General features: G+C 43.6%; 3 protein-coding genes across 3 annotated transcripts in view; 1 reads left to right on the top strand and 2 right to left on the bottom strand.

The window, feature by feature from the left end:
* Positions 1-705, bottom strand: part of T265_05922 (hypothetical protein) — a gene marked incomplete at both ends in the record, with an annotated part of 13,630 nt that extends 12,925 nt beyond the window's left edge. The window contains one exon of the mRNA XM_009171057.1: positions 693-705. Coding sequence (XP_009169321.1) covers positions 693-705 — 13 coding nt within the window. The remainder of the gene's footprint in view (positions 1-692) is intronic.
* T265_05921 (hypothetical protein) overlaps positions 1-9,074 on the top strand; it is a gene marked incomplete at both ends in the record, with an annotated part of 29,712 nt that extends 20,638 nt beyond the window's left edge. Inside the window, 5 exons of the mRNA XM_009171056.1 lie at positions 1,848-2,296; positions 2,621-3,467; positions 6,250-6,428; positions 7,922-8,122; positions 8,644-9,074. Of these exons, the coding sequence (XP_009169320.1) occupies positions 1,848-2,296; positions 2,621-3,467; positions 6,250-6,428; positions 7,922-8,122; positions 8,644-8,787 (1,820 nt within the window). The remainder of the gene's footprint in view (positions 1-1,847; positions 2,297-2,620; positions 3,468-6,249; positions 6,429-7,921; positions 8,123-8,643) is intronic.
* Positions 2,610-22,993, bottom strand: T265_05920 (hypothetical protein; the record flags this gene model as incomplete). The annotated part of the gene is made up of 3 exons (XM_009171055.1): positions 2,610-3,212; positions 11,461-11,489; positions 22,960-22,993. The coding sequence occupies 3 exons, from the start codon at positions 22,991-22,993 to the stop codon at positions 2,610-2,612; spliced, it is 666 nt and encodes a 221-aa protein (XP_009169319.1).
* Positions 22,994-23,402: the final 409 nt, after the last annotated feature.

Here is a 23,402-nt window from a genome sequence, read left to right as displayed (position 1 = left end):
AACCTCACATAATACATATCTCTATTGCCATATATATATATATATATATATTGCTGATGGGATGGGACCCTCCACCTATGGGCTTGTTTGAAACATTTCGATATGAACTTATCGGGAAGGTCAGATTCCTGAAAGTAACCACTGGATGCCCGAAGTCTGTCGCGACGCTCAAGCCCACCAGATGCTGACCAGGCGGACAACGCCCCCTCAATATGCAGCGCCCGACAGTCTCGTTTCGAAGCTAGACAGCGCTGGACCAAGGTCAGACAACATCCGTCCAATAAAAAGCTTGAGGCCTCGCACGTACGCTCTCGCACGTACGCTCTCGCACGTACGCTCTCGCACGCACGCTCTCACACGCACGCTCTCACACTCGATTGTTCGCAATAAAGCTGTTGAGTTCCTCATCGGTGAATCTTTTTCCGACATTAGGCACTGGAGCGGGGACAGCACTCAGCTGGAACGAACTGGCGACTCAGCCGGACGTTACAGAACCTATGGTCAATCCTCATTCAAGTGGTGGTTATAATTAATCCCTTTTCTCAAAAGAATGCTCGGCACAATAAATCATGATGTTAGTAACTTTTCTTACAAAACTGCAAAACTTCTAGTGACCACTTGTTTGATAGAACATGACTTTGTAAGGGATAATCCAGGCCCAGTGTATGAATATACGCTGGCTATTGGCATACTTTGGACTTGCATTTTTTAAGAAAAGTCCTAAAGTGAATATGTTGCTGTAGTTAGTACAGATAGCGTAGGATTAAGTTAATAAATGGTTCGGGTAACCATGGTACTTTGTTACGCTTGCTCGATAAATTTACTGCGGAGAAGCACTTTGTGAAACATGTAACATTGTTGTAAGCCATCATAAAATAGTGAAAATTTCAAGTTCACTTCCTCTAGTCAGCAGTCTCACCATTCAGCAAGCCTGGCCATTTTATTTAAGCGCTTCTTCACCAGCAGAGGTGACGTCATCAGTGGGTTGTTGTGACTTTACTTCGATTCGACCACCAATAACCAGTTATGCTAACAAAGTAACATTAATTTCGGATGTGAATGCTGAAGACTAGATCTGATTCAAACCTCTCCCAATGCTTCAGGTAAGTATTGAAAGCCAACTCGTAATTTGCGAAGAAGTTGAACGGCACACCTTAGAGGATGGAATCTGGCTGATTTCATCATCCCATACTTGTGGATCGATAAACCTAGCGCACCTCACAAGTGACTGGATCGGTTAGAAGTTGTGTCGTTTGGAAGAAGCCAAACGACTCAACCTGTTCGACCAATCCAGAAGACCACAAAAACGCCGCATATTACACCTAAGACTGGAAACAGAGTAGAAACGAACCAGTTTATAAAAGTCTTCATTCGTAAAAGTTAAAAATGCAGGGACGTACAGCAAGGCTGAAAATGACAAGTGTAAAATGGCTATTAAACTCAAATTGCTTCCATGTTTTGTTGCAAAAGTTGAGACAGAAGTTGCTGAAATCACATTAATTAAGACTTATCAGTTGGAACAATGAATGCATTGAGCGTTGACTCAGACGATGTGTTTGCCATCGCACTAATCCCTTGATCAATTTCACGGTCATTAAATGTCCAGGGTTCAACTGTTGTTCTCCGTTTCTCTATATGATCCTGTTTTTTAAGCCCACGAATTAAATTAATAAGGTAACCGTTGAGATATCGCGACGTTTGTTTTCTCTCTTCCTTGACAAATTGGATACAAGATTTCCAGTGTATTGGGGTGAACGTGAACTGATTTGAACGTGGTAACTGACTGTTTTCCAACTAGTTGAGGATTAATTAAAATACGTAAACCCCTCATGCTTTGTCCCCTCAAGGTCCGCCTGGTGACCCGGGTGAGGCGGGAGACACTGGTACACCCGGAGAAGATGGTCCAGTTGGCCTTGAAGGACCAAGAGGACGTGATGGTATGGATGGACGACCCGGACGTCCAGGAAAAGCCGGAAAGCCCGGTCCACGTGGGGCGGCTGGCTTACAAGGACCTGAAGGGAAACCTGGAGATCGGGGTAACCCGGGTCCACCGGGTCCCTCTGGCATTCCAGGTGCTCCGGGTGAACCTGGACTTCCTGGTCTGGATGGTGTCAATGGAACCGTTGGTTCGCCTGGAGCTGTTGGTCCTGTAGGTGCTCCTGGTCCTCGAGGTCCTGTGGGGCCCCCTGGAATCGACGGATTGAAAGGCCCACCGGGAGACGACGGGCCTGTTGGATCACGTGGCCAAGTTGGACCAAGAGGCGCTTCCGGAACGGATGGTTCACCAGGAGCCCAGGTAACTAATAGAAGATTCATATTTCTGCTTTTGCCTTTTGGAGACCTCCTCGCTAGATTTTATTAAAGTGGACGCCACTAAGTTCACCTTAATATGATTATCATTTTCATCTGTAGTAAGCCATTCACCTGGCCAATGTAAGTAAAAATGGCGTTTTTCTTATTTCCTGTGTTTGGGAGTAATGCTAAAAATGCTTTTGATTTCAAATATAAGTAAATAAATTTAGGAGATTCCGCGTCATGTAAGATGCTCTCTACAAAGCAATGCAAAATAGCTTACTTTTACCGACTGTTTTTCAAGTGAATTTGTTTGCTTAAATTTCAGGGCAAAATGGGTGCTCCAGGACGTCCAGGCCCTGTGGGTCCTCCAGGTTCAATGGGAATTCCAGGTCCTCAAGGTAAGCCCGGACCAGCTGGTAAAGAAGGACCGCCTGGAATTTCTGGACCAGCTGGACAGCCAGGACCAAACGGGGTGGATGGAGAAGTTGGCCCCATGGGTCCCGCAGGCGAACCAGGACCTCCGGGTCAACAAGGTTTAATTGGTGAGCGAGGCCCGCAAGGACAGCCAGGTCCAGCCGGCGAGAAGGGACCACCTGGTCCAAGTGGACCACCGGGAATTCCTGGACCAACAGGACCAAGTGGAGGCCGCGGGGATGCTGGAGAACCGGGGCCCGATGGTGCCCCTGGAGAACGAGGGGACGATGGACCTCAAGGGTTTGCTGGCCGACCAGGAATTGATGGAGCCCCTGGCCGTCAAGGTAAACCCGGACCTGCTGGACACAAAGGTTGGACAGGACCTCCTGGGGATCCTGGTCAGCCTGGAAATCCAGGACAGACCGGGCAACCAGGTTTACGAGGCTATCCTGGTCCATCTGGATTGCCAGGTGAACCGGGCCCTGCTGGTCTACCTGGCCTACCTGGAGAAGCAGGTTTCATGGGAGAACCGGGACCTATAGGTCCAGCGGGTCCAATAGGAAGAGACGGACCGCAAGGATTGGCCGGTCCGATTGGAAGCGAAGGACCTCCAGGACCACCAGGGCCACCGGCAGTCGGTTATTCCAAAATGTTTGGAGATGAGTCTATGCTATCCCTTCATATGCCCAATGGAAGTCAAAGGTACCCAGCCCGTTCTTGCAGACATCTTTCTGCGGCTTATCCTCAGTTCCCAGACGGTAAGTAAATACATACAACTTATTTTGTCCGTATGGGGAAAATAGCAGGCAGCCCGCTTATATTTTATCCCTTCAAATAAATAAGACACTTGTAACGTGTGTAACTTCAATAAAGGTATTATTAGTGTCCTTTCGCAGTGTTTTCTGGCTCCTTTCGGTTAACCGTACCACATATTCTGACTTCCTGACTAGACTTGTCCGTGCCAGCCGAATGATGAACTTCTTCCGAGCGAAATTCTTTTGAATATTGAACCCAGTTATGTTTTTGGATACGAACTGTCCTTTAACAGACGAATCACACGTTAGTTAGGTAGGTATATGATACGGCGAAATGTTAGAACCAAACACTAAATTCGTTGCGCTATCTTTTATTCCTAGGCGAAAAGCATCAAATAAGGGCAACTCTGATTCTGGGCAGGCGATCATTTTGGGTACGATTGTGTTAGGTCCGTAGCCAGTCCACTGCACGTCAGTGGACCGTCGATATGGTGTGTGCTTATTTGCGGTGGCCTGCCCACACACTACCTCAACGATGCTTTATCTGTTTCACTCCCAAAGGGATCGACAAGTTAGCCCAACCGACCCTTGTCTTTTCCCTTGACAGATTTTTATAATTTCCAGTACACTAACCCCATGTCACCGGTGGTTAGAAGTGACCTACACCAGCAGCTTATGGCTATACATTGAAGTACTCGTTTTGCTAAAACAGTTGAACCCGCTTCCAACTTGTCAGATCCTCAATCCTAAGGTGGAAGTGGAAGTAGCCCGTGTCAACCATTCCAGATCTTCAAGCTTAAAAACACCACATCGAGAATTTCTGGTCGATAAAATGAGTCCATCCGTCACCTGTGAAACAAAGTGTTATCTTCACGCGAGTAATACACGAGCTCCTGGACTCATCCAGCCTTATTCCAGGTCATCTCGTAATTGAGATAGCATTGGGGTCATATCGGCCAGGCCTGTTGCTTTAATTTCGGAGGTATCAAACTCATCTTTACGGTGTTTGGTGAGTGGTGGGTTGCAAAGATGCGATCGACTCAGGAAAGCCCAGAAAGTAGCTTTGTGCCGTTAATGGCAAATATTACTGAACTGTTGACCTTGAGATCAGGAGTTTTCTAAAGACTTTTAGGCAACAAATCTCACTGACTCATAGGTATGTTCTTCAATGGGTCCATGATTGACTTCCCAGTATTCCGTATTCGACCTGACAGAAGATTGCTAATTCTTGGAGGAACATACCTCTCTGACATCTCACCACTGGTTTTACCCTTCTTCGTGTCCATCAATCAAGTTGGCATAGTCCGCGAGTTTCCGTCAACTCTATGTTCTACCTGAACAGCGTCTGTTCACAATCGGCAAAACAGATTCGTTTGCAAGTTAATCTGATATTGACGAGAAACTCATGCGAATCCTAACTGAGCCTCTCGACTGAATGTGTTGTACAAAGGCCACTTCATTGTTTACTCGGTCAGTAATGCGTCTTCTATATATGATAAATATACTGTTGACCATGATTGTCTGCAAAAACGCTTTTTGTGGAGTTCGTCATTGCCCTCGCTTCAGAAATGTAATTTGCCCTCTTTAAATAGAAACGATCCTCAAAATTAGGTTTTATGTACATTCTGCTAACACTATGGTGAGCCTCATCACCACAGCGTGTGTAGCTACCTATGCAATTTTTTCAAATGGCCAAGACTAGGTGAATATCTCGTCAATCACCAAAGTTCCTCACAGGAAAAGAATAAGTGACCCAGTGAATTTATCTGTCACCTTCACAGGCCTACCAGCAATCAAACTTTAGCGGAATTGTTTTGGGCAAAATTTTATGTTGACACCTTCTTCAACTCACATTTTTATAGAAAAAACATGAGAAAAGGGTGAACATGAGGATATCCCATCTACTTCGTGCTTAATTACATAGTAGCTGAGGATTTCTTCTCCATTGTTATGCCATTCATTGGTTCCGAAAGACATTCAGAAGCTTGGCCCACACAAAGGTTGCGCTTTCTCTTTGTGAAAGCCTTTTATCACCGATGTGGACTTATGGCAGTGTAGGGTCGAATGAAGTTCTCTATCATTCGGCTGATAAAAAGTATACAATCATTTCCACATTTATGCCCATCTGATGCCTGTTCACACCAAAGTGTGCGACCATGTAGTCGATCATATCCTCAACACGTGGTTGTCAAATGACTTCCCTCATCTTCGTCGGTCGACTGAGCGATTGACATGAGCACCAGACATCTGTTGCGACCGCTAGCACAAACCACCACAGCGGATGGAATGGTAGCTAACACAAGCCAAGTTTCACTTTCGCGCAATTCTAACAATAATACAGTATCATAATACTGATATAAAAAGGACATCACGTTAATAGGTGGGTCGTGGACCACGAACGAAAGACTGCGGAACTTTGATGAACTTGGGTTCAGATCGTCAAATCTACTGATGTATTTTAGGTGATGGAAATAGTTACCAGGTTGCTTCACTAAAGTGCACGCTGAAAAAAGACTCTACAAACTAATTCCAGTCAGGTCGGATTAATACTATCGGAGGAGGTACAGTTGATGTCTGGTCGCTTGTTTATTTACTCTGCATTGAATACATCTCGAAAAAATTGGTACCACCTTAACAGCAGCACGATAGTTGTATGTAAAAGTATTTGCTACAGAAGTGTTGTCCCTAACTTGCTGTTCGTTGCCTGCAACAAGCGAGATTTCGCTTGTTGCGATGATACGATGAAGAAATTCGTGTATTTTCTCTTGTGCCACAATCACAACAGGATTTTACTGGATCGATCCAAACGGTGGCATAGCTAATGATGCCGTTGAAGTATTCTGCCGCTTGCGGACTGGTGAAACGTGTCTTCAACCAAAAACAGCATCCTATCCCCAAACGTCCATGAGTTCAGCAGAAGTTGGTGATGTTATCTGGTTTTCGCAAATAACTGGACAATCAAGGGTACGTATGAAAATATTCCGGTTCACTGCTGTATATAAGTTATATACTCCAATTATCACACGACATACTTAGCTCATGAGACAGAAGCTTCCACGAACCAAGGTGTCCGTTGAGCCTAATATTTATCAGGGTTGATACGCAGTAGTATAAAATTCATATTTTAGGAAGAAGAAATGGAAAGCAACTTCTTGACGTAGATTTTGGGCTTTGATCAGTCCTGTTGTTGGGCCAGTTTTGATCTTTAATCGAGATTTCCTTCTGTAGGCGGTCATTTAATGTCAATATTTGAAATTCAAAAGTCTCATACTATCGACAAACCACATAGCTTAGAGAGGATGAATCACTCCCATAAGTCGCGTGATACTTCGACCTGAAAAGTCATCGTTCAAGTAGCCAATCAGCACGTGACCACACGATATGAATCGCGTGACTGAAGGATGAGTGACGCCATGTCTTATCTATGCCCGAGTTAGTAGCATTGTTGTTCAGTCGTCCGCGGCCGGCTGATGTAGCCTTTCAATAGTAACAGGGAAATTTTGCGTTCGAATATCCACTCATATTAATTGGTTTCGAACCCAAAAAGGATGAAACAGTGGGTGTACCGTGCATTCCGGCTTTTATGCACAGGTCGATTTTACTTGCGAGATGAAATATCGGATGGAATTTCAAAATTTCTCCATACTATCAAAAAATGTTCGCCTCAGTTCACAATAAAACTAAATAAACTAAACCCAGTTCTGGCTGACTGCTGTTGTTTGTTCCCGCCTAGAAGTGGTCACTGTCATACAGCGCGTCATAAGTGATATAGCGCAAAAGCAGATACCATGAGATATTACAAAAACCTATCTACAGTAGCTAATTCCCACAGGGTGCCTAGGCTAAGCTCATTTAAAACCTGTCTACGCTACTGTCTGGGATTGATAGCTATTCAAGAACCCAGCCACTTACGAGTTCGAGTCCATCTTTCGAAGTCGCTTAATATTGGCGGGCTTTCGCTCCCTGTATTAATCAAAATTGACGATTCAGCTATTTTGTACAGCTGGTCGTTTTCCATACAGAGAGTAACGACATAAAACTAATATAAACCTAGTTTATGAGTTCATACCATTGGCTGATGTCATAATCGATCTACTTCCGGGGTAACTTGAGATGTCTGTCCATCCATTCTTCTGGGGTGCCTTACCCCCTTGTTTGCCGCGCTCAAACGAACAGGTTCCGATTGCCATGTTATCTATTACCTTTGAAAACACAGGCGCAAAAGCGTTAGCTTTGCTGTGCTCCGAAGCGGTTGGAAACACATTCCTACCGGTGAACGACACCATACTTGCAACACTATGCAACTTCCCAGTTCCTGAGTTCTATAGTTATTGGAATCGTAAATTCGATGCAATTCCCTTTACAGTCTTAGTTATCTCTTAACCACATTATATTTATGGCCAATCGACTTTGCCTGATCCAAATCTAAGTGTCTGGATCTTAACTTTCCTCCACAGTTTGACTACGAAATCTCTCAAGACCAGTTGAATTTTTTGAAGATGCTCAATGCAAAGGCTTCACAGCAGATCACTCTTGTTTGCTCGGAACTCAGTTTCTCGGAAGGTGTTCACTCAGTACGATTTTTCTCTGATAATGACCGGGAATTCACTGAAGACGGGCCCTTGCTCCGTTATGAGAAACTTGACAATGGATGCCAGGTACGTGCGTACATATTTCCTCCCATGGTTGTACCTTGAATCATACCTGTTTTTATGAAGAAAGCTGAGTTTGGTGAGTGTGTATGCCTGAACTGATCTCAGCAAGCTTCAGCGGTGACAAGTCTATTATAGGATCTAAAGATAATTTAGGAAAACAAGTAGGAAATTAAAAGATAGAAGTGACCGACCTTGGGCCAACTCCATCTTTCAATTTGAAGAACTTAAACGTTCACGTAATTCGGGGTGCTTCTTGTTATCTGTTGACAACCTTTCAGTTCGGATTCCCTTGAGGATCGGCAAGTGTTAGAGAAAATAATAAATAATAAAGTTTAAATACCCAGAATCTGATGAGTCCGTGAATGTGACAGTTGTTCTGCACAACTTCTGTCTTGCCTCAATTTGACTGGAATTTTGAAAGAGTTACCTTTATTCCAACTCCCAAGAGCTTAGCCCTCTGGTATCTTCTATTATTATTGATGTATGCCTTTGTTCCCATTCTCTTTTCAAACGCATCAATATAGTATGCTTCACCTAACGGAAAATCCACCTTCGAAGTCCACACTCGTGCACAAAGACTACCGATTCGCGATGTGATCCTACCCAATCCGAAGATTTCCGGGCGCGAGGCTGTGGGTGTTGAACTCGGACGTGTCTGTTTCCAGTGACTACGCCGAAACAATCTGTGAACTGACTTATGTTTCTGAGAGTACCCAAAAAATAGCAATATATTCAAGCTAACTCTGCGATGACTTCACGTAAAAGAATCAGAACGAACTGAATACAACCAGCTGCTATCGCCCACGCAAACCTCTGTGAGATCCAGTTTGCTTGGACTTTCTACACAACTTGTGATCGTCCAAGTCTCGCATCTTTTTTATGATTCTCATAAAATGACTAGTGGCATTTTGTGAATCTCCCGTTCATTTACTTCATTGGATCGGGTCAAATTTCCTTCAAAACTCGCTTTTCGTGATGAACAGGAAGCACACCAGAAGGGGGTCAGTTAAAGGTTTGTCAAAATGAGGGTGTATGAAAAACGTGTAGGAATGCTTTAAGTTAACTTCCCCGGTAAGAAATCGATCCATTCACTTGACAGGACTCGGCTACGGAATTTGATATGGTTATTTAAAGACTTCTTACGTCATCCAAGTAAGCTGATTGGTACTATGGCTTGCATTTTCACTTATCACCATCTTACACATGTGACGAACCTTGATCTTGGTGTAACGGTACTCATAATGAAAACCGTACAGTTTTTTAGAACCATTACGTGTGAATTCTAATGAATTCACTTTGTGCTCAAAACGATCTGCTCGAAGCTAGCTAGTGCGTTTTGAGATGGGTAGAGCTGACAACCCGATAAGCCAACTTTACGGAACTATCTAAATAGCTACCGCCACAAGCGTTTGGTCTTGTCCTTCTTTTTATTCTCCCACTGTTAGTACTCCCGTGAAAATATGCTGTTTTATTCCCTCCGTAGCCCGAGCACAATGGAGAGAGGCAGAAGCTGAATAGATGAATTTCATTAAATTACTTTAACAACGCAACTTGTTGTGTCTCTCTAGAATTTCGTAAAATTCACTCAGCCGAACGCAACTTCAGCAACCCTGTTCGTAACAGTGCATGTGCCAGTACACTGCCTCGATGAATGGGCAAAAAGCAGCTACTTTTTATCTCCTTGGATGGATAACCTTAAATTTAGTGTCACAAGGGTCCCGACAGCATAACCCATTCAATAATTTATCTTTCATGTAAAGGAGCTCGGGTGGAGAAGATATGGCCCAGAGTTCTCAAATGCTCAGTTGTCTAGAACTTGGTGAGCAGTGGGTAGGTGGCAGCCGTGTTCGCGTATGGCCTTATTCCATCTTCTCTGTATACCATATCTGTGAAGGTGAGATGACTGGTGTTAGCAAGTGAGATGGGTCTGAATCTCGATACTCACATCAGAATTTACAGCTTCCAATAATACAGCGGGAATCGTCTGGACCACTGTGGCAAAGTGCACTAATTGGCAAACGAAACTGATCGTAACAGGGACCCCAGATGAATTTAAGCTGAATCTGTTTTACAGGTGAGTGCGTTTCACCACGTGCACCCAATTTGGTGTTCAACTAGAAAATAGGGTTGGTGATAACTTCAAGAATTATATTAACATTGTGAGCCCTAATTAGAGTGAAGCTGGTAATGAACTGTCGAATAGTCTCCAGCAGACTCATAAGTAGTGTCATGTCAAAAATCTAGCACATACTTCAGATTCGTTGAAAATGATCAAATTAACTTAGTCCTGTGAATGCCGTTCGATAATTCTTTCTGCGAGTCATAGTTTTGAAAGTCTTAGTTGGAAAATCCCTGCCGGTTCACACACAAAATATTCTATAAAAAGATCACCATCGAAATGAGCACAAAAATGAAGACCCCCTGGACTTCAAGTAAACTATGCAATGATTTTCTTGGGGGGGACTACTCACAAGGTTACTGAAAACGCTTCGACAGCCCTTGACCTGTTTCGCCCTTCTTGGAGCTCATCAGGTGGGCGATGATTACCCATAGCCATTCCAATGAAGTGCCAACTATGGCTGTGCTTGCCGGCCACACTTATTATATGTTCCTCTGAAACCTAGTCATACCTGAAGTTTTCGTAGGTGACTGTGGAATTCGTAGAATTCACATCCATATTACTTTCCTTCGTTATTATTTTGGTGAGTCCACACCGAAGCAGTGAAGCACTGCGCTTGATTTTCGTTCTTATTCGAGCTCATCAACAGTGTACAATCTTGACCGTGCGGGGGTTTGGACTCCGGACATCTGACATGCGGGGCGAGCATGTCGCCACTGCTCTACCAGTGCATGCCGGACGCACTGGAATTCTCCCGTCAGTAGCATGCAAACGTGTTCACGCTTGAGCGATGTATTGGTTTGCCGGTCCCCTCGGATTCGACTAAAACTTTTCCCGTAGCAGCCTTTGTAGAGTAGCCTACTAGCAGCGATGTGCGCAACCAATATGTTTTTGGTTCCACCTATGTCGTCAAGACAATGTCCAGAAATGAGCACTCTGGTGAGGCGAAACAAGTCAAAAGGTGAACATTTCTCTCACTACTATCAAAACGTTAGTAACATACTCACAATCGCAATTCGAAATGCTGCCACTCAACATGCGTGTTCCCTAGCGTTTGAGATACATGGTAAGGACAGTTGAATTCATTCAAAATTTATAGACAGGTTATATGAGCAACAGAATTCGTCGCATCACGACTCCCCCTCACAGCTAACTTTTTGTTGTTAAATGCGTGTCCGTGAAGGATGATCTTCGAACTGTTTTGCACCGTCGATAATCTTACCGCAACAGGTCTCACCCCTCCTTGTTTAGCTGAGAAGTTGAAGGCGGAAAAGGAGAGTCGCTCTGTGCAGCAACAAGTAATCAGGGCAAACAAAGTGGGTGCTCCACACTGCTGAAATAACCGTCAAGTGACAAGTGACATTTCATCCTGTGAGAAAAACCGATCTATGCTGTAAAGCCGGGAAGCACAGCTGTTTGATCCTAATTAAAAATCATCAAAGTTGTGCATCTCAGGAAACTTCAGGATGTTTCATCAAAATTGAAAGTTAAACCATCAAATCTCACGCTACCCTCAATCTGTAAGTAGTTCAGGCAGAGGCTAATTTCACAAGATGAGGGAAACTTGCTTTTGAGAAGTCACCAGTTGAGCGGTTAGTCAATACGTGACTACGTGACGTCGTTTCCGTAACTGGAAGATGAATGGCGCCATAGCCCGTCTAATTGCAAGTTAATCACAGTGTTGGTCAGCCTCTCACAGGGGAACGTTTAAGTGTTCAAACTACCAGCCATAGGTCACTTGTTTTGGACTCCTTTGAATTTCGTGAGTTGCGCAATGTTGATCATCCCCAACGAGGATGAAACAGTGGTACAGTGCTTGTTGGCTTCTCAACAGAGTTTTACCTCAATGACAGGACTAAATGTCAACTGAAAAGTACAAGATCTTCTCTCATTACCAACAGGTATCAGTCCCACTTCCCCATACCGTTTGAAGCAGTTTCCAGTGGATATGACTGCCTTAATTTAGCGGCAGCATTGGCAGGTTTTGATAATGATAATAAACAGGCGGTCCCTCCTTCATTCGATTGAGCTTATCCATTTGAGGCATTGATAATGTGAGGAGGTTTGGGCGTCTTCAGCTGAGATTTCGTCCTGTCAATGAGGGCAAACTATGCTGAAAAGCCGGTAGACACTGTACCGCTGTTTCATCCTTCCTGGGAATCATCAGCAATGCGCACCTCACGAGACACCAGAGATTCTCAAACTCCCGAGATACAAGCGTGAAAACTAAACCGTTCGGCTACAAGTGGCTGTTCAGTAGAGTGATTAACCCGCATTTAGGCAGAATATAGCCCATAAAATCAAGCTGTCGAAGTTCCGTTCGATCTGTAAATTTGCAAGAAGTTACATTTTCTGAATGACCATCTTTGATCTGATGCCACCAAATGATGAGTTCGCGTCGGAGGAAGCCCTTTCGGAATTCTGTGTTTAAAAAAGGCCTGGAGGGTGCAGGTTTTCAGGCCGTTCTACCTCACGTTTGAAGCCGGATGCTCATTTCATTCAGTTGGCAAAAAACTTGAGTAGATGCCAATAGTGCCTTCATACTTAAGCAGATCTTTAGAATCAGACAAAGTCGAAGGAAAACAGCATTCTTTGTTGAAATACTGAGGCGACTCGTTGGTGCGTTGGACACGTTATGAACCACAAGAACACAGCATACATAAAAGTACCCGGCAGACAACTCTCAAATGCAGCAATTCCGACCTAATTGATGCACGCTGACTTAGTTCTGGTAATGAGGCATTCGAAACGGTCAGTCGTTACCGTTTCACGTGATGAGCAGAGTTAGATGTTGTAAACCCCAGCGATTGAACCCAGTAAAAACAATGAGCGGTAGCGTCTGAAGTCGACACACGCTCGGTTGAGGATTAGGATGCCAGGGAATAATTACTCTTCTGTTCAAACTGGTAAGTTGCGGAACAAACCAGAAGCACACACTTCGAACCAGTTAGTATGTCAACAACCTTAGGCTATTATAGAATGGCTGTTGCCCTTACATTTCACTGTATTATTATTATTATCATCATCATTAAAATACTTATCTTAGCTTCGCATGGTGAATGTTTATTAGCTGAGAGAAAATGTTTCCTGATTGGTCACACACACACACACACTCTGCAGCCAGCATACCTTTTCTAAAGACGAACTGTACTGGTGGAAGGAGAAAGGCCTCAGTAGCGGAGTTGTGTACTGGAAAACATCAAGTGTGTTCGGGAAACCTCAGTAGATTGGCGAAGCTGATGTGCGAAACTGTGTGTGTGTGTGTGTCGAAACAAGTCGCCCTGCAGTGTAGCTCAGCTTACCACCATAAAGTCCATTCTCTTAACGACGGTAACTCAGTCACCGTGACGTGGAATAGCAACGACCTGCGCAGCTTCAACATTCGTTATGATCAACTGGTGCTTCATGGCTAAAACTCCGACACACATAATCCTGGTCATCCCCTGCGCCCTTATTCCTAGTTTATTTATTGGTAGGTAAAACCGCATGAAATACTCTTCCATCCACCAACTATGTGGGTCATTTTCATGCTCACCCACTTGAAACCACCAAGTTCAAATTGTCCCTGATCTGCCAGTAAGGAGAGGGATATACAGTACCTTGTGCACACACAAGTGGAGTGCCACAGCGATATGTCAGCTTGTTGTTATGGGGGTGGTGTAAGTAAACCGGTTCCAGTTTCCTATACCAGTGTGGGTGCTGTAGGAATGTTTCAGATCAGAATTAAATAGCTCTCTATGGGGGGGGGGGGTCAAAATTCCTGCGAAAGGACTAAATATGAGGGCGGAAAAAAACGCATTGGCATTAGAACGAGCAACTGCCGATAAGAGGGTGGCTGTCTCGCTTTTATGTAATCCTCACTTCCACACCCATCATGTGCACATTCCATGTGCGATGAGATAGGCTGGCGACTAAGCGACTTGGTTACTTAGACGTGAAGCTGATAATTGGTATGATGTTTCTGGGAAATGCGAAAAAGTGGGCGAGTTGGTCATCTCATGGTTCTGTCCTGATTAATACTTCCCCGAAATGCTTCATACACGGCATTTGACAAAAATATTTCGATAGACGTCGAATAGCGGTTTGAAAACAAGGCTTTTCAGATATTATGTTCCCAACATTCCAAGCTCGGCCAAAGTTCACACAGCCTCATAGCTTAATATTACCTCAGCTTGGAGAATTTGGTCCGCTTGAAAAAAAACATTCCTTTGAACTCCCTCTTCCATTGTATAAAAAGGTTTTTTATCCATAAATTTGGTTAATTCTTTGCGACGAAGTGATGAGCCCGGAAATTCTCGTGAATCTATAATCCACGTATTGACAATCCCGTTCGAAATAGGGTCCTGTGAACCTGGATGCAAATGGCTTGTTCAGTGACCACCAACACGATCATCAAGGACCGTCGTTACTGATTTATGCAGCTTTTTGGATATTTAAAGGAACAAATCTAACAGTTGTCAATTTTGTCATCTGCACAAGATATTACGAATCTTCGTCACTGAATCCAAGAAAATATACTGCAATATCTCGAATACCATACCAACTTGCACGTGAAGTGGCCTTTGTACAGCACATTCATTTGATGAGACGGTCAACCGGAATTTAGTTAAGGCACCCGTTAAAACCATGCTGACGCACAAATGAGCGTACGTGATGAGTTTGCGCAACTTGTATTCATTTCGAACACAGGGTTAACGAATCCTTTAAGACTACGCTTACGTTAATAGCTCCAACAAGAGCGAAACCAGTCGTAGACATTCAAAAGGTTTTCAGCAACCATGTGAGCAGTTTGCTCCAGGAAACTGCGTATTCTTCGTATGAACACAAGCTAAACTTGTTGGTGATCTTAGAACCTCAGTGGCTTTTTGTACATCCTGCTTGCTGGTAGTGGTCCTAACGTTCAACAAGTGACTACTGCACCAAAGTATTCCGTTCCATCTAACTGGTTATGCATGAGCCTCCCCTGTTGATGGTCGCCCAGAGTCAATTTGTGACGACCTCCATAATCTTCACTATTTGCTTAAAAGCAATAGAATCCAGATTGAGGTGGATTTTCGAAATAAGCAGGTGGATACAAACCACTACCCATTTTACTGAACTCGAATTGAAAACGCAGGGAGCAATCAGGGCCACCAATTTGAATCAATAGCTTTCCAGCGTTTGCATTTAAAAGGCTTTTCTCTGAGTGTTTCAAAAGTAAGTACAACCTTCGGAAGATTTGAAACGCAAACCTTAAGCTCCAGAAACAGCGAACATCATTGTCGTTAGATTTCTTGTCAGCAAACAAGGTCCTGGATACGTTCAGATGCGAAGACAAAAACTGGAAATTAGCCGTCTACTCTCACTGTTTATCTCCTTCCGCTTTTAGGACCGACTGATTTCATTCTGTTGTAATATTTCCATGCACTGGGAAGTGGGCTACGGCCTCAAACTGAAAGGGGTAGTTTTTCGCACACTATCAGCTTTTGGTGTCATTTGAATTGATGCTTTCTTTTCATACTAACAGTGGTCCAGAAAAAGAGATCACCGATACCCCGTTCTGAAATGAAATCTGCTTTGGGGCTATTATACTAGAACACTGGTCTTTGAAAAAACCCCAGCAATTTCCCAGCAGATGCATTCCACTTCGCTAAGAGGAACCGCTAGGGTGAAAAGGGGTCTTTTGGCATACTTTGGCAGTAAGAATATTACCCGGCGGTAATTCCCGTGATCCAGTACCAGTCAATCAGTTCGTTAAAAATTGTCTAAACACTCGAGAAATATTTTTAACCGATCAGTGAGGTATCGTGATATTACAGCAGCGTCACTTGTTCTGAACCTCTGCCTCGTTTCCCGAGACTGTCTCGTCGGAAGTCCTATTGCTACCCGCCGAAATTTATCCTCAAACAAGCAATTACGTCTACTAAGATGGTTAACTACTAGTGACAGAAACCCACAAAAGTTTGCAAAATATCACAAAGTGGTGCTCAGAAAAGGCAGACCATAAACTGTCAGCTTCGGACACATGTTGGGCTAGTCCCATGCTGAATTACGCAACATAAGGTCTGTTCATCTTTCCGTGAACCGTAGACGAATAAAAGTTGAAACCGGAATTCACACTTGCCTAAAAACTACTTGGTTGTCTCCTGATTCCACTGGAATTCGGAATATCTTTCGTCAAAACGGTACTTGACGGAAGAATTTTCCAACCTCGATCGTAACCGCATCTGGGGCCGAAGTGGTAACGCCAGGATGAAGAATGTCTAAGTTGCTGTTGTTGTAGGGGTAATCTCAACACTTGTTGAGTGACTTTGAGTCAAAAAATATTATCCAATTAAACTTTCCAGGCTTAAGTTCTCGTGAATCAAGTTGCTGTGGTCTGCTATGTGGTTCTCTACGCTTATATACATCGCCATATCCAGCTTCTTAATTCACGGTTGAAATCAATTTTCTAATAACAATTTTGTTGATTTTTTTAGGGGAAGGTGATAAGTACTTCAGACACAAGAACAGCCACACTGTCGCGAAATTCCTACCCTAGACTCTCATGGGGAGTGGTTTTTCTTCAGAATAGCCTTCTTTGAGAGCTTGGTGTGTGGGGAGTGCTAAAGTGCTGCTGACTGTCCAAAATGCACAACAATGCAAGTCTGATAGACAATCTTTGGGTAGATACAAAACGGATACTAAAAAACTCGGAGTTTCGGTTCGATAAACATGCAAATGGCTCACGGGAATCCTCACCGTACGCCGCTGGAACATTACAGTCTTCTTAATTCCGATTTTATCAGTCTGTCTCTGTGGATGTTTGGACACGTTTATTTTGTATTCATTTGAAAATCGTGTTATCGACCATGTTAGTATTCAATTCTAAAAACTAAGAACCCCTGGTTACTCTAGTTTGCGCGGCAATAAGGTGCCAATTACAAAGACCTTATTACAAAATTAATGTTGGGAACACGACTGCTTTATCGGTAGCACTTGTATGAAGCACCAACAGTCACATGGAAGTGAAAATTTATCCACAGTAATCGTTTTGTTCTGGAAAATTTCGGTAATAATCGGATGATTTATTACTGGACAACGTTTCGTTTTTGATACACACGTTTCGTTAGGCCAAGTGACTAGGTTAAGAGGTTGGTCGAAATTTAAGACGGAGGGAGAACCAATCAGCTAAGTCAGGCTAAATCTCTGTAAAATGTCGACCAAGGGATTTTGTGTTTTAGGATCGGTCACCAAATGTTAACCCGAGTCTAGTTCTTCCGGTTCGGAAGATGATGATCCGTCAGTCAGATAAAATGAGGCTAAACTAATTAATTTGCAGACATGTACTCAGTTGCAGGTGAACGCGGAACCCAGCTGAATCTCTCGTTTATGATGTTTACAAGCAACTGAATGTGCCGCACCGGACCGTCTCATGTTTCCATTGGTACGATATTCGATATATCATGATACATGTATAGGCGTAATACACTATTCATAAGATTGGTTAAAATTCTTCGACAGTCCACGACCGGTTTCGCTCTTCTTGGGGCTCATCAGGTAGGCGCATTCCCGCGAGTTTCCGTCAACCTTATGTTCTACTCGAAAACAAATTGCACGTTTGCGAAACACAGTCATTTGCAAACAAATTTGGTTTTGCGGGAGACTCACCTGGAAATCCAGCTGAATCTATCCTTTATGGGGTTTTCAAGGGGTTTTGTGTGCTACAGTGAGTCACCTAGTGTTAACCCGATAGGGGAACCTATATGGATCTGGGTCCAGCTTAGGGTCTGGTTCTTGCGGTTCACATGATGGTCCCTCAGTCAGTTCAAATGAGGCCAAACTAATTAATTTGGGCTTAACTGTTTTCAAGATGAATTCACGATATTATGAAACTTGTAGCGTATGCAACTTTATTCTTATTTATTTCGTTCGCTGATTGTTTCATAACTCTGGCTCAAGAAATGAAGTTGAAATATTGACATCCTGTATTTTGTGGAATCTTGCTCTATTATTTAACCGCACCAAAGAGAACCGATGTTTCAGCACTTAAAACTTGGACCGCTCGTAACCCCGCTTTTCGTTTTGTTATTTCCGGAAATTCGACCCAAATGGTCGTACAAACCTTTGTCCAACAAATGTATACAGGTCGCCTGCAAAGCCCTGGATTTACACGAAGACCGGAAAACAAACTTCTATTTCATTGCCACTGGATTACTTTCGTAAGTACATCAGCCATGTATGGCATCGCGGAAGAGAGTCACTGTTAAGCGGCGCCTCGTGTCCAGAAACAGCACCAGTCACACTGGCTGAAAGAACAATTGTCTCCACCCATAATTTGTGTACGGATTAGATAGCACAATCAAATATAACAAAGCGCTCTTCTGCTACCCCGTTATTTCTGCTTTGCTAATACGGTCGCACTTTGAAGAGTGGAGATTTCGGGCGTGGACAACGTAGTCCAATCTGACTTCTGTCTCTCGCAACCGCCTTAAATCGAACTACTTGACATAAGTTGGAATAATGCATTCTGACGAAGGCGGTCGATATTATGAGAGCGACGTAGTCTTCGATCTACTGAGAAACGCAAACGCACCCTGCAAACAACGTGCACGCGCCTTGACGAATCGGTGGACATGTGTGCGTGAGAGCATGCATTGCGCGCATGCTTACGCACGTGCCTGCGCGTCTGTCGGTTAAGCAAAGTGAACGCACAAACGCACGCGTGCTGTTCAGTGAATCGATTGGATATGTTAGGTGTCGAAAAGCAGGATGAAGCCAGCGTTTCAGCCGGCAAGAGCCTGCATGAGCTAGCTTTATCCTGCCTGATTGTAAGGTTATTATTGTCGATGTGCTCCGTTAGGAACGTTACGTTAGTGAAACGCGCGAATCCTGTAAGTGACACGTGAAGCCGCCTGGCATGATAATCAACTGTTGAAATGCCAGGGTGACAGGCTACTGCATGACAACGTTTGTTGAACAGGAACCGATATGTGGATGCCGAATAGTTGCACGATAAACAACCTGATGACTATTAACCCCCTGCTTTGATTCATTTTTTGGCGATTATGATGTGGCTGGAGCCCAAAACCACTACACAGTGGATTTACTTAGCTGTAGAGAGATGAACGCCAGTAGTAAAACAACCAGTTGAAGGGAATGCCTAGGAATAGCTGCTTTTTAGCAACCATGGATTTGTTGTTTGTTTGGTTTACACCAACCGGTCCCTTCCTAGTCCTCCGTTGAGTCAAACATTCTCGCTGAAAATCTCTCTGCAATGTCTTAGTCGATAAGATGTTCTTCGAATGACAATCCCTTAGATCTGGTCGAATTAGTACTCGAGAGAAAAATACGGTAGATTTGTCAAGTGGATGGTCAAATGGAGAGATCTACCTGAACGAATTGCGCTGGCTTGTGTAGTATGTCATAACTAAATTAGGGACACCACAAGACTTAACGAGAAGAAGACATAATGAAAAAGATAGTTTGATTTCTGAACCGTCGGTTTGCCGAAAGAGCTCCGACGACTGAAACTGCTCAGGTTCGGTGATCCCCGCTCACTGGTGACTCCAACGCAGTGCTACTGAGACCAATTACGAGTTGAAAGACAAGAAAGTTCCACAGTCTTCAGGCGAATCATGATGGTGATAAACCGTGTAACCAAATTTGCTGTCAGTCTGAAGAAGGATTCTTAATGAACAAGTTTTCCAATAGCAAAATAGCTGTATCAGGAAGCCTAGCCACTTCCAGATTCGATTGGTAACTTGTCCATTGTGGTTTCGAACGATAGGTTCACATCAACGGGTTTTCGGAGTCAGAATTCGGGTTCATACAGATATTTACTGCAGAAACTGAAAAGTTAACCTAGTTTCAGGAGATATATTTCTGCTTAGGGTGACTTCATCACTTTCCCGTTGTGGTAGCAATGCGAATCCCCAAAGAGTTAACGGAGCCTCCCCCTGCCAATACCTAGCGTACTTTACCTTTTGACCTTTTAACCTTTTGACTGAGGATCAGCCAGCTTCAGAACAAGGTGCGCTGCTTTCCGTCCCACCAAGGCCGTCTTCTGTGATAAACTGATGCCCCTCTGTCTGATACACGCCTATAACACCTCTCATAAACAGTAGTAATGTCAAATTCTCGTAAACTATGGGAGAGAATCGGTCGTCTTTCCGGTAGTATGAGCATAACACAAAGGAAGTAACACTGTCTCCGTGTATCACAAACGTTAAAAAGTCATGTTTGACAATTTGTAGATTGTTGAATTCAAGGGGCCTATTTCTAAGGCAATTAACGGAAATTTTTTAAAAAACAGGGGTTTAAAACCACGTAGCGCAATGCAGTATATATCAAGGGGCTTGCATCTTTCACTGGTAGACTGGCCCTTATGATCTTGAGGTATATTATTTAATGAAATCTGCGAACATTTGTTGTCCTTAAAATGTCTGGAAGATAACGCGTATATTGTTTTTTTTTGGCATGCTGCAAAAAATTGACGCGCGTTTAATACTCTAGACTGACTAGCACTTCTCGTGAACGTGTATCACATTAAAAAACTGCTTAACTGGCTCTTCAAAGAATTTTGTTCAACGGATTTTAACAATTGCAACTCAGTTTAGACGTAACGAACTACTCATAAAGTTGCTGAAAATTGTTCGATAGCCTATCATCTGTTTCGTCCTTCTTGGGGCTCATCAGTAGGCGCATTTCCCGCGAGTTCCCTTCAACCTTATGTTCTACTCGAAAACAAACTGCACGAAATTTGCAAAGTACACTCATTTGCAACCAAATTTGGTTTTGCGAAAGACTCACCTGGAACCTTGCTGAATCTCCCGTTTGTGATGTTTCCAGGCAGTGTAGGCAGGCTAGTGATTCAGCAAGCCGCAGATTACATTCGGTGGTGAAAGGGGGTCGAACAGACAGATAAAGTTCAAAGGTCAAGCTCCGTTCCTCTTCCAGGAGGACATGGGTCACCAACTTGCGTGTCAGAAACACAGTAGCCAATTACCTAAGCATGACTGGTCGTGCACAACTGTGTCAGATATACTTCCTCTTACATAAAGGCGACCGACTGTCCATCATTTACAGGCCATCAAACAACCGCACTTCTCTTTGCCTTGTAATTATGCGCTTCATTTATGCCTGCAAACATTCCCGTATTATCAAGGAATTGAAGTTAAACCCAACCGTCCCATTGTTCATCATGACTGCTAAAGCTATTCTCAACATGTTTTGCTCGCTTGCTACGCAACAATGCTGGCGTCAACGAATGCATTCTATTCCAGTCCATGAAATTTGACATGAATTGATGCCTTTCGAGAGATAACTCCCATCCTAAACTCCAGTGAAGCCACCTAATAGCGTCATGACAATCTGCAGTACATACACGTTTGTTTCCAATGCAGTTGAAGCGTTCAAACATGATCTCAACTACTGTGGTAATTCCCGGTGCACTCAGCTTCTATGTATAGTCACACAAACTAGAAGTCTGAATATTGGTATGAATAAACCAGTGTCCCTTATTTAAACATTTGTGGGTTCTGAAGCACGATTTTTATTTCATGGAGTACGAATTCGAAAAATTTCCTTCTCAGAAAACACCAATTTTAAGAAGAAATCGGTTAACCGGTTTTTGGTTCTTTGAATGGTCGATTCTCTCCTGTAAGAGGCCAAGTGGCGAGGAAAAATACTTCTGGTGAGTCCCTGTGGTTTCTACATTTGGAACCACTTGGCTACACTTTATCACCCCAGAAAAATCGCCTGAAAAGATCGAACAGAAGTTCTGTGGTCTAAAGTTTTGTCAGATCAAGAGGGTAACTGTACACTTCTTGACTCTCGGGGGAATAATTTAATAGACTGAAAAGAAGTAGCCCCTTCTCATTTGCGCTCCATTCTAGGAAGCATTTCACCATCGAACTGGGCTTTGCAATCCAAACGAAGTGGTTTATGAACTGAGAGTGTTGTCCCAGGGCTGAAACTAAGAATTCAGCCACTAGAGATCTCTACGACACAGACACTGACAAGAATACTCTACATAAGGATAGTTAAGTATAACCCCCGGAGTGTTGGATACTGAATTTTGGCTATTCTAAATGTGATGTTTGCGATCTTCTACCAGCTAGCCTGCATCTTTAAATCGGTCGACCGATTACCTGTTCCGAAATAAAATTTAAAACTCAGTGAACTTGGTGTTTTTTCCTCGGAGGGAAAATATGGTTCAGCTATAGCACTTTTTCGGTGCCTAAGTGCCATGCTACCCGAAGGAAGCACGAGAGCTGGGATACTGTCAGGTTGCCCAAGCCTATACAGGGGAATTCGAGAGGCAGAGGTCGGTTTCGAACCACGGACCTTCCGGTCAGTAAATTCGCGCTCTAACCACTGAGCCATCTCGCTTTGCGGAGGGAAAGTGTAGGTGTAAAAAAAATCGTTTTCCTTTGGATTTGTCAGTCTTTCAGGCCAGTGAAACGCCAACCAGCTGCTTAACCCTTATTTTCACCGGTTTCACAATCACGACGTTTTCATACGTTTTTGTAGTGTATGTTGCATTCTCCTAATGTTCAAATATGCCCGCTCAAAATAGAAGTTTACCAGTCTTTGTACCAATTACAACCTTTCGATCAAGCTCCGTCATTCCCTATGGCACACCCAGCCCTGTCGTGACAAGCAGTGGATAAACAGCTCCCCTTTCGTTACACGTGTCACCACTTGTCGAACTGATACCTGAATGCGCACCATCATTAAAGAATTTTACAACTTCACTCACCTCTACAGTCCGGTGCACTGTTTGCGAATACCATAGTAACAGTGCTTGTTATGGTGAACCTAGTGTACCCCACATAGCATGGAGATTGAGATAAACAACTTGGTGCACCATTGAATTGTTTCTTGTATGGTGGTAACACAACGGAATTCGATCGATAAATGTAAAAGTTTTGTTCCGCCAGGTCGATAAGCTGCCATGCGTGTGCAGTCAGGGTGGACTGAGTGAATGTATGGCGACAAGTGTGTGTGTGTGTGTGTGTGTGTGTGTGTGTGTGATAAGACGAGGAAGTCTATTTTCAACGCAACATGAGCTTGTTTTTTTTCGCGCGAAGTCACTTTATGTATTCCAAGGCGTCAATTGTTAGCGCATAAACATACAATCAGCTTGAAAAATAAAATTGTTTACATCAAAATGATCCAACTAAATAAACTGACCGAGACTAG

This window comes from Opisthorchis viverrini (genome assembly GCF_000715545.1).
Source record: "Opisthorchis viverrini unplaced genomic scaffold opera_v5_115, whole genome shotgun sequence".
NCBI classification, from domain to species: domain Eukaryota; kingdom Metazoa; phylum Platyhelminthes; class Trematoda; order Opisthorchiida; family Opisthorchiidae; genus Opisthorchis; species Opisthorchis viverrini.
The sequence above is the reverse complement of the archived record's forward strand: the minus strand, read 5'-3'. Positions and strand labels throughout refer to the sequence as shown.